General features: G+C 39.3%; 1 protein-coding gene across 1 annotated transcript in view; it reads right to left on the bottom strand.

Annotated features, from left to right (window-relative positions):
* LOC140236631 (MAM and LDL-receptor class A domain-containing protein 1-like) overlaps positions 1 to 15,036 on the bottom strand; it is a 51,607-nt gene that overhangs the window by 20,712 nt on the left and 15,859 nt on the right. Inside the window, exons 4-11 of the mRNA XM_072316551.1 lie at positions 14,427 to 14,526; positions 12,889 to 13,050; positions 11,485 to 11,678; positions 5,977 to 6,096; positions 4,192 to 4,276; positions 2,266 to 2,430; positions 870 to 1,135; positions 485 to 575 (exon numbers count right to left, since the gene is read on the bottom strand). Coding sequence (XP_072172652.1) covers positions 485 to 575; positions 870 to 1,135; positions 2,266 to 2,430; positions 4,192 to 4,276; positions 5,977 to 6,096; positions 11,485 to 11,678; positions 12,889 to 13,050; positions 14,427 to 14,526 — 1,183 coding nt within the window. The remainder of the gene's footprint in view (positions 1 to 484; positions 576 to 869; positions 1,136 to 2,265; positions 2,431 to 4,191; positions 4,277 to 5,976; positions 6,097 to 11,484; positions 11,679 to 12,888; positions 13,051 to 14,426; positions 14,527 to 15,036) is intronic.

Genomic DNA, 15,036 nt, shown 5'->3' with positions numbered 1-15,036 from the left:
CTCAAAAACTCAAATAGTTATAATACCCACACCGTGAGCTAAGTTCAAAGGATTTGTGACACTGCCTATAGCTGCTTCAAACGAAAGAAGAAATTGAACATTTTCATTTTCATATAAGTTCAATGCCTTGATAACTGACCATTTTGTCTGCTTTGCACAAAGAAAATACTGTATTTCAAACTACGTGTATACAATATTTCTCTCCTGCAAACTTCCGCTACGAAAGTTACTGCCAGAATAGGACCTTTGAGATAATTTGTTTCCACCCTTCCCTATCATCTTATATTAGAATGGTTTATTCCCTGTTGAAAGCGTTGGTGTAAAAAGTCTTATGTATATTCACAGGAAAGTGGCCTCTTGTGGCTTATATTTTTGTTTTAGTTTTCCTCTTTTGGGGCTTCAGGTTGTATGATTTGGGGAAATTCTGCAAATGAATAAATTTTGTATGTTGCCATAAATGAAAAGAAAATCCTGGAATACTTACACTTTGCACACTGCGAGTTTGGGTAGAATTCCACGTCGTCGAGCGCAATATCACTCCGGTAGTCTGGACCTAGGACGCCCTCAAACACCACCTGACACAGCATTGGAAAATGAATGCTCAATCTTTAGCTTTAAGAATAAAACTACAAAATGCTCATGCAGCATGCAGCACAAGAAGCATTTGTACACCATTTCGACATGTTAATCCCAAGAAAAGATCATTTTGGAAACAGTTCGAAACAGTTCGATGAATGACTGAGTAGGAAATAGCTTATCCCCAAGTGGAATGGGCTTGTAGTATTCAAAGGGTACATTCTTACTCTTCTTATGGGCTTGTAGTATTCAAAGGGTACATTCTTACTCTTCTTACAAGTAGATTCACTCACGAAAAATTTGCGCCTCACAGTCGACAGCTCCACGGAGGCTCTATGCCACCGTTTTCCCTGGTTACCAGCCAGCTGCCAAACGGGTCGACGAGGGAGGGCGCTGCCGTTCACCTTTGCGTAGACATTCAGTTGACCAATATGGCTGCCGTACATGTGATACCAAAAGACGAGGCAGGAGGGCCGTAACTGTTCTTCAATGATGGGCGAGATTAGGCGCGCCTTGCTCCCCGCCCTGTGGCCGTTACTGTCTAGATGCACGTAGAAACCTATAGGTGAAGAGTGCAGAATATATAGCACTATTAGCAGTGCATTAGCTTTGAACAGAACTATCTTGATTTTGATTTGATTTTGATTTGATTTATTCACAAAATGCATATACATACATTATTCACAAATATGCACATAGTTTGTACATGAAACATATTACACATTTTGTCTGGATCGTCATAAGCTATGAAAAGCTTGACTGGGACGCCCAGTATGGATAACGTACACATATTATGTACATAAACATCATTAAAAAAAAAAATGTATTATGCGCGTTCAATTTGTTCATAGATCGGAAGATGAAAGAAAGAGAGAATAGGAAAGAAAAGTGAGAGGAAAAGATGAGGAGAGGGATACTCTACATCATGGTAGTTAAAAGTATACAAGATTGACAATTCTGGTAACAACTAACATAGAAAGACTCGCTGCTATTATGTACGTAGTGTACGTATGGCAAAATAAACCTGTGAACCTGGGGTAAGACAGCAGGCAAGAACCATGCAGTTAGTATTGTTTAAACATATTTGCAAAGAAGGGTATTCTTTACTAGTCTTTTAAAAGTATGCTTTGATTGGCACCGTCGTACTTCTTGAGAAAGAGAATTCCAGATGTCCAGATCTTCGGAGAAAGCTATTTTTGTTGTTGTGTTTGTGTTGTTGTTGTTGTTGTTGTTGTTGTTGTTGCTGTTGTTGTTGTTGTTGTTGTTGTTGTTGTTGTTGTTGTTGTTGAAAAGATAATGTACGTGAACATGTTCTATTTTTGAATTAGTTCAAACAAGATGTATCATAAGGAAAAGTGGTATCGGACATGATTGGAGGATAGTTTTGTTTGGCGTCAGTTAGGACAGTCTGATACACCTCTTATGAGTGTGGAGATATTCTTGCCATTTAATTTGTGTTTATCATGAAAAAAAAAACAAAAAACGGAAACTTCCTTTAAATATCATGGCGTCCAAAGCGTATCTGAGGGTTTCTTGGGGCCACCACGACCAGTCCATGGAAGAAGAAATCATTAGAGTACACAGGACTCTCTAAATTGTTGATATAGGTTGAAAACATTTTCGGAATATAACGAGAAATATACAGAAAATGACTGCCTACTGTAATATTGCCATGGTAATACAACTCACCTAGCTCATCCCCACGCGTGTGGTCTTGTGCTGGTCCTGTGAAAGAGCTATCAGTGGCACGGTTCGTCCATTGCCAAGACGATTCGCTCGTGGGATCATGAGTGTAGTAGCACAGCTCAGCCTCGCTGAAGTCACAACGAACAGTCGGCTCTAGGGCCACAGGATCTGATCGAACAAAAATGATAAAATCAAATTGTCTTTTGTACCACTTTGTATCAAAGTTGAAAGTTTGCATCACTATTAATGTGCATTATTCTGGGACAAGTGTCCCAGAATAATGCACATTAATGACAATTATACATGCAAGCCACTTTTTCGATACAATAAAACCATGTATCAATATTCCCGCAAATTGTTAGCATAATACCTGCCCTATGCATTTTACATTACCCGTATCAATGGAGAAAAAGAGTACAATATAATATATAGATGATGACTGGCGGGGGAGGGAACATACCGAATGTTCCACCCGATGGGTTTGAAATGCTATTGAGGGAGGTTATAAGTCCCGAGACGAAGTTGAGGGACTTATAGCCTCCCGAAATAGCATTTCAAACCCTGAGGGTGGAACGTTTGGTACATGTTCCCGACAACAAAAGTCATCATCTGTTATATTATATGGGCTAGTCAAATACGTCAAATACGTCAACGTCAACCACCAGCACAACGCACTCGATCGCTCGCTCGCGCAGCAGAGCCAAATTCACTGTGCACGCGCGGTCCTAGGCCTTCTGTCATTTGTTACGTGAAAATGTTTTCCCATGGGAGAACATTACAAGAATGTTCCCCATGGGCGAACATAACGAATGTACCTCCATCACATGACTGTGTTTAGCCAATCACTAACCGGTATTTGACTAACCCATTTAATATTATTGTTTCCAATATTGTACTTGAGACATCGCACTCAAATGTTTCTTTAAACGCATGCGCAGTATCGCTTGCAAAGAAAGCAAAGTGCAGTGGCATGATTGCGCGATGAGGTTTAGAAATGCGCGATGAGGTTGAGAAATGCCATAGGAGTACGCGTAAATCGTCTGTGCTGTCTGCGGCAGTCGCTCGCTGATATGGATGCTCTGTACTGTACTGTACTGTACTGTACTGTGCGTAGATGCACGTCCGTATACAAGTTGAAAGGTTAGATTTTGTAAACAATATAATGGTGAGTGAAACCCTTTTTCCTTTTTTATTCTTGGAAATTGAATGTGGCGTTGTCTTGGAAAGTGGTTTGTATGTATAATATTAATAATACTGGATTTCTTTCGTGGTATATCAGATATATTGCATTCATCAACATGAATATTGCACTCGTCTTCGATTCGTGCAATATTCATGTTGATGAATGCAATATATCTGATATACCACTCAAGTGAATCCAATATTATTTAAATAATGCATGAAGCATAGTGCGTATACTGACGTTTTTCTTTATATCAATACTATGCCCATCACTCAAATAATGTGTCGTATTTCGATATCACAAAATTGATGACATTATCACATTTAAAGACAAAAGCATGATGGAAAATTGTGGTTTGGCAAGCAATACTAACAGAAATATTTGGTGGTCAACGAATGATCCCAAAAAACTACTACACATACTGCTACATAGCCATAAGAGAACTGGCTACGACCAATTAAGGCATTATCATTCTGCTAAGAAAGAGACATAGCGAGATGGATAGCCCGGTTTCCACATCTTTTTAAACTTTAGCCCTTTCACAAAATGCGCCTTCCGCAAAGACGCAACGGAGTTGCTGCATTTTGCGGAAGCGTCTGCACGACTACCCACCTCAACCTGCTACTTCTTTCTTCCCTAGAGAGCGTTAATATTTTTGGAAGCAAATCAGTACTGTAAGCTGGCTTAAAAGCCAGACTAAGAGATGGACAGAGACAAAAGAGTAGAGCGATAATTAACGGACTTACGTTCTCCTGGGCATGTGGTTCGAGTCACACTTATGTCGTCGATTGCCATATTTTCAAACTGACCTGCTGTAAACTCGAAGACGATCTATAAAGAAATAAAAAATAAAAAGAAAGGAAATAATCAGATATTCCTCGTTATGTTTATACAAAAAAACCGAGACAAAATATGGAAATATGGGACACACACACATTAAAAGAAAGAAAGAAAAAAAAAAGTGTCTGAAACGAAAGATTAAAATCTCACAAGTACAACAGAGATTTTTTTTTTTTCTGATCAAAATGGGCCGACGCAATGGGGGGGGGGGGGGGGGGGCGCTTGGGGGCCCTTTTTCTTTTCTTTTCTTTTTTTTTTGTTTGTTTGTTTGGTTTTTTTTTTTTTTTGGGGGGGGGGTTTGTTAGCTGATGAAACCTGGGAGTAGCACCAAAAATGATAAACCTTTAAAAACGTGGCGCCAGCCACGGCTAATTTTTACGAAACAGTTTTTGAACAGTCCGTGAGCAGACAAAATTGATGAAAATTGGTTTTTGAAATGGCTGATATCCAAAGCAAAGCGATCCTAATAAATGTCTTTGGATATGTCAGCCATTTCAAAACCGATTTTCATGAACTAAACTTTGAATTCCTCTTTGAATAAGTATATGCTCTTTAACATGCTCTAAGCATCTCGCAAAAAGTTAACAGTTAAATCCACTCCTCAACCAATACTCTACAATCCCTTTAACAGCTTCACCTGTGTAGAATTTATGCATGCTTTCCTATGCCATAATTCTCGTGAATTGTGATTTTTTTATGTAATTAGTTTTGAAAACATTCTTATTTATTATTGCATCCACTATAAATACTGAGACTCTGTACCCAGCATAATTCTAATTCTTATATGAATCATATTGTTTTCATACTTTATGTACTTCTATGTACTTCTATTTTTCTTTATTTCTTTTTTAATCTGAAATTGTCACTGACCACTTTTCTATCATAATCAACATACAATTATTTAATCAAAGTAACTAACAGTAAAAATAATCAGGCTTTTATTAGTTTTATGAGAGAGCACTGGTTTCCATAGAAAATGAGCACAATTATGCCCGTATTGGGGTGACAAGCAATTACAAAAATAGGCGTGGCTTTTTAGTGCGGACGTTGCAAATTTTGTCTCAAAATTACCCGAGACTTTAAAAAGAAAGTCAAGAAGCCTCGTGACGAGGCCTTCTCATGTTCCAGAATTATAGTGCCAAATACAAGGGGTAGGAGTCCTATATCTTGGTTTCTTTTTTTCTTTTTTTTTTACCTTTTGTGCTTATTATTTTGGAGGAGGTTTTTTTTTTTTTTTTTTTTAGCCAAAATCTGGTACAGACACTTTTTTAGACTTATCTACAATAAAATAAATTGACTTAAATGATTAAAAGGTGGAATAATTTATAATTTCTAATTAATATCAATTTAACCAAAAAAAAAAAAAATACCACTATTTGCACTGGATTTGCACACAATTTCATTGTAAGACAGGGTCAAGTCTAAAACCATGCTGAAGCTGCCTATTCCACTGTCCATACACATTTTGCTGCATGGTGGTCTATAACTTTTGAGAGATTTTGTTTCTTACTAAAATACTCTATGAATACTGCTATGCCTGCGTGTTTAAGATTGTCGTTCTATCAGATGTGGTTTCATTGAGATCCTTCTTGTATCCTACAATGAGAAACAGCGTTAGCTCTAAAATATGATTTTGACAGGCGACGTCATGATGTCATGAGTAATGGAGTCGTTCTTGCCAAGTACTTCACCTGGAAGTGTTGCGGCTCGTTGATTCTGATCTCAGCCGGTCGCCACACCTGACCACGCTCACCGGAGAGGTACCAGACAGGATTGCCAAGCCCTTCCGACGTTTCGTTCTTGATATAAACCTACGGGGGAAAAAAAGGCATCGCAGCTCATCATCATCGGTGTGCTTCTATATACACCAAACCAATGCGATTGTTTCATCAGCGAAATGTCAGAAAACAGCTCATTTTCACCCATCGTAAAAAGTATGCAGAAACCTTTTGTTTACGTCATCAGCTTCTAGCTACTATATACATTATATCTGGAATAAAAAGATTACCCTTTAGTGATTGGCTGAAAGGGCTTCACATCACAAAGCAATTTTGACATCGCGCACTGCGTTGTGCAGTCATTCTGTGAAATATAACAATTTCTACCAAAACAATTGTGACGTCACAATGCAATTTTGATATTGCGCACTGCTTCGTACCGTCAGTCTGTGAAATGTACCAATTGTGACCCTGCAACACAAAACTAACAAAAAGTCGCCAGACATTGATTTTTAATTAGGGGCAGATTCATAAAGAGCAGACTCTAAGCTTTAAAATGAAGTATAACTCAATTCAAATGAACTCCCCTAACCTGTCTAAATATTAGAAAGAAAGCACACACTCTGGAAAAGTGTAAACTGAGAAAAGAGGCTCTGAAGTACAGGGTCTATTCAAACGCTTAATCTTTACCAAGCTGTGCTAGCTGTGCAATGAAAGGGACAAAACACAGGAAGTAAACCACCAGAGCAACAACAATGAAGGGATTATCAGATTAAGCTGAAATTGAGCATGTTCTATTAACATATTCTGTCAATGATTAATGCCAACTTTCAAAGCAGTAGAGATATCTTTTTTTATAAAGTTATTAAACTTGAAAGTGAAGAGAGTGTAAAGGACTGCGAGAAATGAAAGGGGACTCTAAGACATACCTGATCATTTTATTCTCCCCCAAAAATGGGTTGTAGAAAAACTACTGAAAACACACTTTCCCATTCATGTTATGATCCCAAACTTGAGAATGATGTAGAAGAAGGATAGCTCTTTCAGAAAATATGGAAAAATCAAGATTGACTTGGTTGACCCATTTCACCTTTTTTAAGTCCTCACGTAAAATCAAGGGGTGGGACTTTTTGTTCGTTTTGTGATGCACGGTCACAATTATTCTTACAAATCAATTGTGATGTCATAAAGCAATTCCTGAATATCATTCATTCAAGTGTATGCCCCAAGTGTATGCCCCAACATCAACATACAGTGAAGCAGATAGTGATGCCTTTTATGAATCACTTCAGCTACATATCCAGAAAGTTGCTAAGAAGAAACCACTGATAGTTATGGGGGACTTCAATGTCAAAGTTGGCTCAGATAACAGTGATCGGGTCCCAACCTTAGACAACTTTGGTCTAGGGAAAGCCAATGACAGAGGGGAGAAGCTTCTGGAATTTTGCTCACTACACACGCTGGCTGTCTGCAACACATACTTTCAGCATAAAGAATGCAGACGAGCCACGTGGACATCTCCAGACAGAAGGTACAAAAGCCAAATTGACTTCATCATCACCCAAGTGGAGAATTTGAGGAAATTTCATAACTGCAGATCGTCCTGCTCAGGTGACATAAGTTCTGATCACAACCTAGTAGTCGCCTATGTCAAACTGTTCCCAAGTAGAGCACGACGACCCAAGTCTCTGCCAAGAAATTATGACGTCAACAGATTTGGCAATCCGGTTATTGCAGAAGAATTCTGTGCCAGAATAGATGGGGCCTTTGAGCCACTCCTCCAAATGCTTGATACAGATGTGGACAGCCTGTGGACTACATTCAAAAACACTACCAACAAGATTACTGAAGACGTTGTTGGCCGTAAAAGAGCAAAAAAAGTGAAAGGCCTACCTGAGGATGTCCGCACAGCCTGTGAGAAGGAAAGCTCGTCTCCTTATGTTACCCTAACTAGGCCGGGCTATTCAGGTAGATGATAGAGCCGGGGGGGGGGGGGCCTCCCAGGCCCCCCCCCCCCCCCTCCCTCCGGATCTCGGCCGTCGACCGCGCGATCGCGACGAAAATTGGCACATGTATTGCCTATGATGTAATCTAAAGTACCATGAAGTTAATTTTTAAAAAAATTATCATTTACACTAAATTATGCTAATTTATGCATAATGATGCATGAAATCAGACAATTTGGTATAAATCACTAAATAAAGCTCAAAACAGGCACATTTTTTGTGTAAATATTCTTTTTAGTGTCCTTAGCAAATGTAAGAGAAAAAAATTGCGCAATCAGAAAAAAATTTCCTAAGTATTCTATTGTTTTTTGAATTTCTTATGTATTTCTTTGTTTTTTCGACTTTATGTTTTTCATTGTTTTTTCGATGAAATTTGTCCGTGATATTGTTCCGAACAAGAAAATGCGTTATTAATTGATTTTAATCAATAAAACCCCAAAATAATCGTGCTTTTATGAAATTTGTCTGTAAACACAGTTTGCATTGAAATTGTACACAAATTCACGTTTTTGAGCAATTTTTGGTCTGACATGCACGTGCATATTTATGCGCAACTTCGGAACCGCGCACCCGGGCATCGCAAATTTGATGTCAAAAGATGCGGGAGACTCGAAAAAAAAAAGTCATGAAACGTCGCGGCGATAGCTTCTCGCGATAGCGATACATCGCGCGAAACGTCGAGGGGGGCCTCGGAGGCCCCCCCCCCCCCCCCGGCCTAGTTAGGGTTAACCAACCCTACATCCAGATATAATGCAAAATATCACAAGCTAAACAAAAATGTAAAACACAGGGTGAAAAGCTGGAAAAAGAAATTACTTGACAGAGACGTGGAAGACATGGAGGCTGCCTATGCCAGAAATGGCAGCCACGATTTCTTCAAAAGGGTGAAGAAGCTTGCTGGTGACAGAGATAAAACACTTCCGGCAGTTAAGAACAACGACGGCATACTTAAGACGTCCCCAGAAGAGGTAATAAAGTGTTGGGAGGAATACTTCTGCACTCATCTGAACACACAGTTTCCAAGGGACGAGAATCTGTTCCAATCCATTCCAGACCCCCCAAGCAAGGAGGACCATTGTGAACCATTCACATTAGCAGAAGTGGAAGGTGCAATTAAATCCCTCAAGATTAATAAAGTATGTGGATGGGACAAAATAGCGGCGGAAACCCTGAAAGCAGGAGGAGCTCCAATGAGGCAGCTGCTACTCAAAATCATCAATGTTGCAAGGGCAGAAGGAAAAACTCCTAGACACTGGAGCAAAGGCCTCATTACTCCAGTTTTCAAGAAGGGAGACAGACTCAAACCAAGCAATTACAGAGCCATCACCCTGCTTTCCATTCCAGGGAAAGTATTCTGCAGAATGAACCTCAGCAGAATTCAGGACACTAATTTGATAGCTACTTGACTGAAGAACAATGTGGCTTTCAGCAGTCACGTGGCACAACTGTAACTGTAACTGTAATACTGTAACAGTATTTGTTGTGCGGCAAATCATTGAAAAGGCCAAAGAAAGGAATGTTGCACTTCACTGGAATTTCGTAGATTTTAAGGCTGCATTTGACACAATCTGGAGAGAAGCCCTGTGGAAATGTCTGCGCTCCATTGGTGTAGACAAGGTAATGGTAGACTTGATTGAGAGCATGTATAATCAAATAGAATGCTCTGTCATTGTCAACGGAAAGATCACAGAATGGTTTCAAGTTGTGACAGGAGTTAGGCAAGGGTGTCTCCTTTCCCCAGCCTCTTCAACTTGTTTCTTGAATTTGTTATGAAAGACGTCCAAAAGTTAGACAGTGGAATCCGGATGGGCGACATGTGCATTAACAACATCCAATATGCAGATGACACCACACTGATGGACCTTGTCTTTGAGAAACTACGAGTTTCAACAAACGAACTGGAAAAGGCCTGCAGCAGATGGGGTATGAAAATCACCCAAGCAAATGCAAAGTCATGTCTCAAGACAAACGTCACATATCCTAGAATGGAGTAAATATCGACAAAGTTGATGATTTTGTTTTCTTGGGTAGCAACATTCCTACAGTGACAAATGATGTGAATCGTCGTACCAGATTAACGGCCTGGGCATTTGGCAAACTGAAAAGTACCATATGGACGAGCCAGATTATCCCCAGATAAGAATTTACAAAGCACTCATCCTCCCTATTGCCATCTATGGTGCTGAGTCTTGGACACTACGCCAAGCCGACCAGCGTCGATTAGACACCTTTGAAATGAGATGCCTACGAGTAATCCTTGGTGTGAGGCTCATTGACAAGATAAGAAATGAGGAAATTAGACAGAAGCTTTGTCTCACCAACACCATCTGTGATGAAGTAACCAAAAGGAGATGAAGTGGTTTGGGCATGTAATTCGTATGCCCTCACATAGGATCGCATTCCAAGCCTTCAAGAATAACTTTCTCAGAAAAAGACCACCAGGACGCCCTCCTGCCCGCTGGAGAGACCAAACTGAAAGAGACTTGAGCATTCCCCTGAAAGAGGCTGAACATCAAGCCCAGGGAAGACCAAACTGGAGAAGGATCACTCGTTGGAGAGCAAAGGGACACACTGTCCTATGCAATTAAGTCAGTAAGTAAGTCAAAACAATTCTGATATTGCGCACTGCTTCGTAAAGTCACTCTGTGAAATATAACATTTTTCATCAAAACAGAAACATCACAAAGCAGCTCGATATCTTGCGCTGCTTACGAGGGTTCCCCTTCACAACATCGCACCCAGAACACGACTTCTGGCTTCTCATTTCCCCATTCCCCTTTCTTTTGCTTTTTTTTTTTGTGTGTGTGTGTGATCTAAAATATAAAACATATAACAAGTTGCCTAATTTCGAGTTTCTGGTGGAAAATATAGGCCTCGGTGCCTCCAAAAGAATTATTCACTTCGGGACTGCGCCCCGCGCGTCCGTGCAGAACACGCACTTAGTGCGCGTATGCAAACCTCACGATACGATCAGCCTGAACTTCCACATTCATTGACTCTATGTTCATAAAGATTTTTTTTTTTTAATCATCAAAACTATAAAAAAAAAACCGGATCACAACCAAAATGTAATCATCTGATTGTGTCATTATCAGATCTTACTGCATTTTCATTCAAATCCGTTGACAATTTATTTGCGCCGAATTCACGAAAGTGGTTTAAACCTGGTTCAATGCACGTTTGTTACTGGGTGTCTGCTGACGTACGCAATCTGTCAATCGTATTTACGCAGAAGAAATTTGCATAAACCATGGTTTAAAATTTGTGCCATCCTTGTGAAATCGGGCCTTTAAGTTATTTTGCAAACAGACAAACAAAACAACGCTGAAGAAAACATTATTTCCTCCTTCCTTGGTGGAGGCAACAAAATGAATTCAAAGCACGATAAGTTTATCAAACAAGTGCTATTCTCTATAGCGGGTGATTGATGTACTTAAACGGGCCTCGAACACCTTAAACCGCGAGTGTTTCTTACCGAAAGCTCCCCTACATCGTCGCCATGCATGTGGTACCAGAAGAGTAGACAAGCGGGTTCCTCACCCTCCTCCACGCCGGATAGCATCGGCGAGATAACCCTCGCTTTTCCGCCGGGTTGATGAGAATTAGAGGATCGTGCATAGCCGGACCACCAAGAATATGGGCGATATCTATCAACTGACACGTACTTTCCTGCAGGGTAAAAGTCAGAAATCAAGAGCTATATCCATCATATAGGAGAAGGAGTAGACACACACACACACACACGGATTAAATGAAAAAATGAACTCTTGAAATTGGTCTATTTAAAGTTGTGGCTAAGGTACCCCTTCGGATATGTAACCACTTTGTTAGCTGGAATATGATTACAACATACTGATGTGAAATGATTAATTTCACACACAGGTGACGTTTGTTTTAAGAAAAATGGTTCAGAAATTGCTAAAACATCAAATAAATAAATATCGGGTTTTGTAGACGGGCGTTGTAGTCTTTACCAAGTGAATCGAATTTGTCGCCACGGTAACAAGAAAAAGTACTCAGTCTTCAGAGGAACATAGGGGGCGTTCGTCACTAGGCCTTTTTAATCATGATATTGGGGGCACTGTGGCATAGAATTTCTAGTGGATAAGACTACCGACTCCTGATCGGAGGGCCCGAGTTCGAATCCAGCCCAGTGCTTATGTCCTTGGACAAAATGTTTTTACCCACAATGTCCAACTCGACCCAGGTGTATAAATGGGTACCTGGCAGCGCTAGGGTAATAATAACGGCAGGGCCCTCTGGTAGAACAGTGGCAACACTGAAGAGGCTACCCTGGGTAAATTAGATCTTATCATTATTATTATTATTATTATTATTATTATTATTATCACTATTATCATTATTATATTATTATTATTATCATTATTATTATTATCATCATCATCATCATTATTGTTATCATATTATTATTATTATTATTATTATTATTATTATTATTATCATTATCATCATCATCATCATCATACAGGAACGAGGGTTTGATATAATACTAGGTTGTTTTTTAATAAATACCATTGGCATTTCTAAAGAAACTGCCCAGAACTTGTCGTGACTGATTAAGTGACTGATAACGTGGCAGATCATAAAGGCTGAATACTTCAAAGAGAATCAATACATAAAATATTTGCACTACAAGAAAGTATAGAAAAGTTCTAACACCAATGCAGAGACTTGGGAACCGCGAGATCATAGTTAGTCAGAGCAATAAAGGAAACAAGTAAGTAATCTTCTCGTCTGAGCTTCGTTCAAACTTTACAATTTAAATTACCAAGAACCAAGAAAGGAAAATAAAGGATATCATACATTATACAAAAAATATATAACTTCCATAATGTCTTCAGATTATGTAGGACCCTACCTGCTGCAGTGCCTAAAGTGTGATCTTTCTGACTGCTGTGCGGGTTTTCGTTCTCCTCGGCAACTTGTTTTACCAGGTTGAAATTATCGTCGTTCATCTGTTGGAAGCCGCAGAGGCCAGCGTCTTCGAAGGTGCAGTTTAACTCTTCAGAAGGCGGTGGAGCTAAAAGGGTTTGAACCCAAACAACATTAATAACCTTTCGTACGAGGTTCGACACCTATAGTCCCAGACACTACATCTAGTGCTGTCTTTTAAAGTTATGTTACTATTCGTAGTTCGTATTTGAAATGAAACAACCTTTATGGTAGCAGAATTTTGGTCACATGCCACTGTTTATTTCCCTTGTAGAATTTGGAAAAGTCTCTAAAATTGTTTAATTCTGAAGTGATCTGCCATCATACACTGTATTCTAAAAGAATAAATCTTATAATTCACCTTCAAATTGGCAATGTCTGTATGTTTCTCTGATTTAACCAGTTCCATGTGAAAGACATTTTTTTCACTACCTGCTTGCCAATAAAGAAGCCCCCCCCCCCCCCTTTTCAGGTAGCCTTTATACACAAAACGGGAATGCAGAGTTAGGCCTATTCCATGACTCAATGAGTGAATCCTTTTGATGCCAATGAGTCAAATGTGCACAAATTCTGCACACAAACTTATGAACAGGCAAGTAATAGGGAGCTTTAGATTTTAGACGCGCGGACGTTCAAAGGGAAAAAAACATGGTCTGAGCGTGCGCAGTAACTTGACGTGCGCTACTGCGCACGCTCAGACCATGTTTTTTTCCCTTTGAACGTCCGCGCGTCTAAAATCTAAAGCTCCCTATTGTTGGCACGCAGAGGATGAATGATTCCAGGCCGTGACTCTCGTTTGAGCTTCAAGAGGAAATCCACCTAACAAAATAAACTTCAGAAGGAAAAGAAAACTAATCCCTACAGACCGATACAACAATAACAAATATCGGATAAAAGACAAGGAAGATATATTTTGAACTTTCACATTTTTTTTTCCGGAAAATATTTCTCGACCAGTCCTTATGAATATTCAAATCAGCCAGCTGACGATGACACGCTTTCACAATTTCTTATTCATTTCATATACAGAAGTGAAGTGAATAAGTCTCATATTTCAGCTGTATAGATAGAAAACTTGTCTTAAAACCACCCAAAATAAAAAAGAACAAAATAGTCAACTCTGATACATATTTCCTGTTGAGGGAACATGCTTTTACATATATTAGCTAAAAATATACACACAAAAAAAATCCGAATTTCATATACATGAAATTACACACTCAATCGCGCGCTGTGTGTGCGAGTCCATTGCTGTCTTTGTGCGTGTGCTGAAATAATAGCGAGCTGCATTTGCAAAAGGCTAGGCAAGAAACGGTAATCTAAGCTTTTTTCAGAAGTAAGGCAATCATTGAAGGGCTTATGATCGCGTTTGGTTGATAAGATGTGGACACCTACCTATTCCTTTAAAAAAAAAGGTCAAAATACACGAAGTCCATATATGTATATTATTATTTTTCTGTTCACCTGTTACTGTTACTTCGATGACAACATCATCCTCAACGGTTACATCATCGATGGCGATATCACTTGTCGTTGCTGCCCCACGAATAGCTTCGAAAACGATCTGATGATCGCAAAATGGTAATGAGAAAAAAAAAAGTACGCATGGAATTAATATCAAACCGATGAACTGCTCATATATAGTGTACGCGCTTTTAAAAGGGACAATCAAACATCCCATTGCTTAGGTCATTGGTCCTACTATTCTTATCAGTTACAACATTTTATGCACACATACAATATGTTAATATAATTTCTACACAACACGATATAATACACATATCTTTATCAATTGCGAACCTCAAATGTAAACGTCTTTTGATTATGTTCCATTGTCTGACAGGTCATCCACATTAAGCTTTGCAACGTATGCGAACCCTCAGTTTTGAATAAATATCAAACATTTTTGGAATCAAGATCCGTCCCGTCTCTAACATTGATGGTTTATCAGGGAAGTTTATATAAATTACACCAAAATGGCAGTAAACTGCAACATTGCAAAAGGAGACGATTAAGAAAACTACCACGAAGTCACCTGGGCATTTCGAAGAATGCTGGTTGCATTGTCTTCACA

This window comes from Diadema setosum, chromosome 13 (assembly GCF_964275005.1).
Source record: "Diadema setosum chromosome 13, eeDiaSeto1, whole genome shotgun sequence".
In the NCBI taxonomy this organism is placed as follows: domain Eukaryota; kingdom Metazoa; phylum Echinodermata; class Echinoidea; order Diadematoida; family Diadematidae; genus Diadema; species Diadema setosum.
The sequence above is the reverse complement of the archived record's forward strand: the minus strand, read 5'-3'. Positions and strand labels throughout refer to the sequence as shown.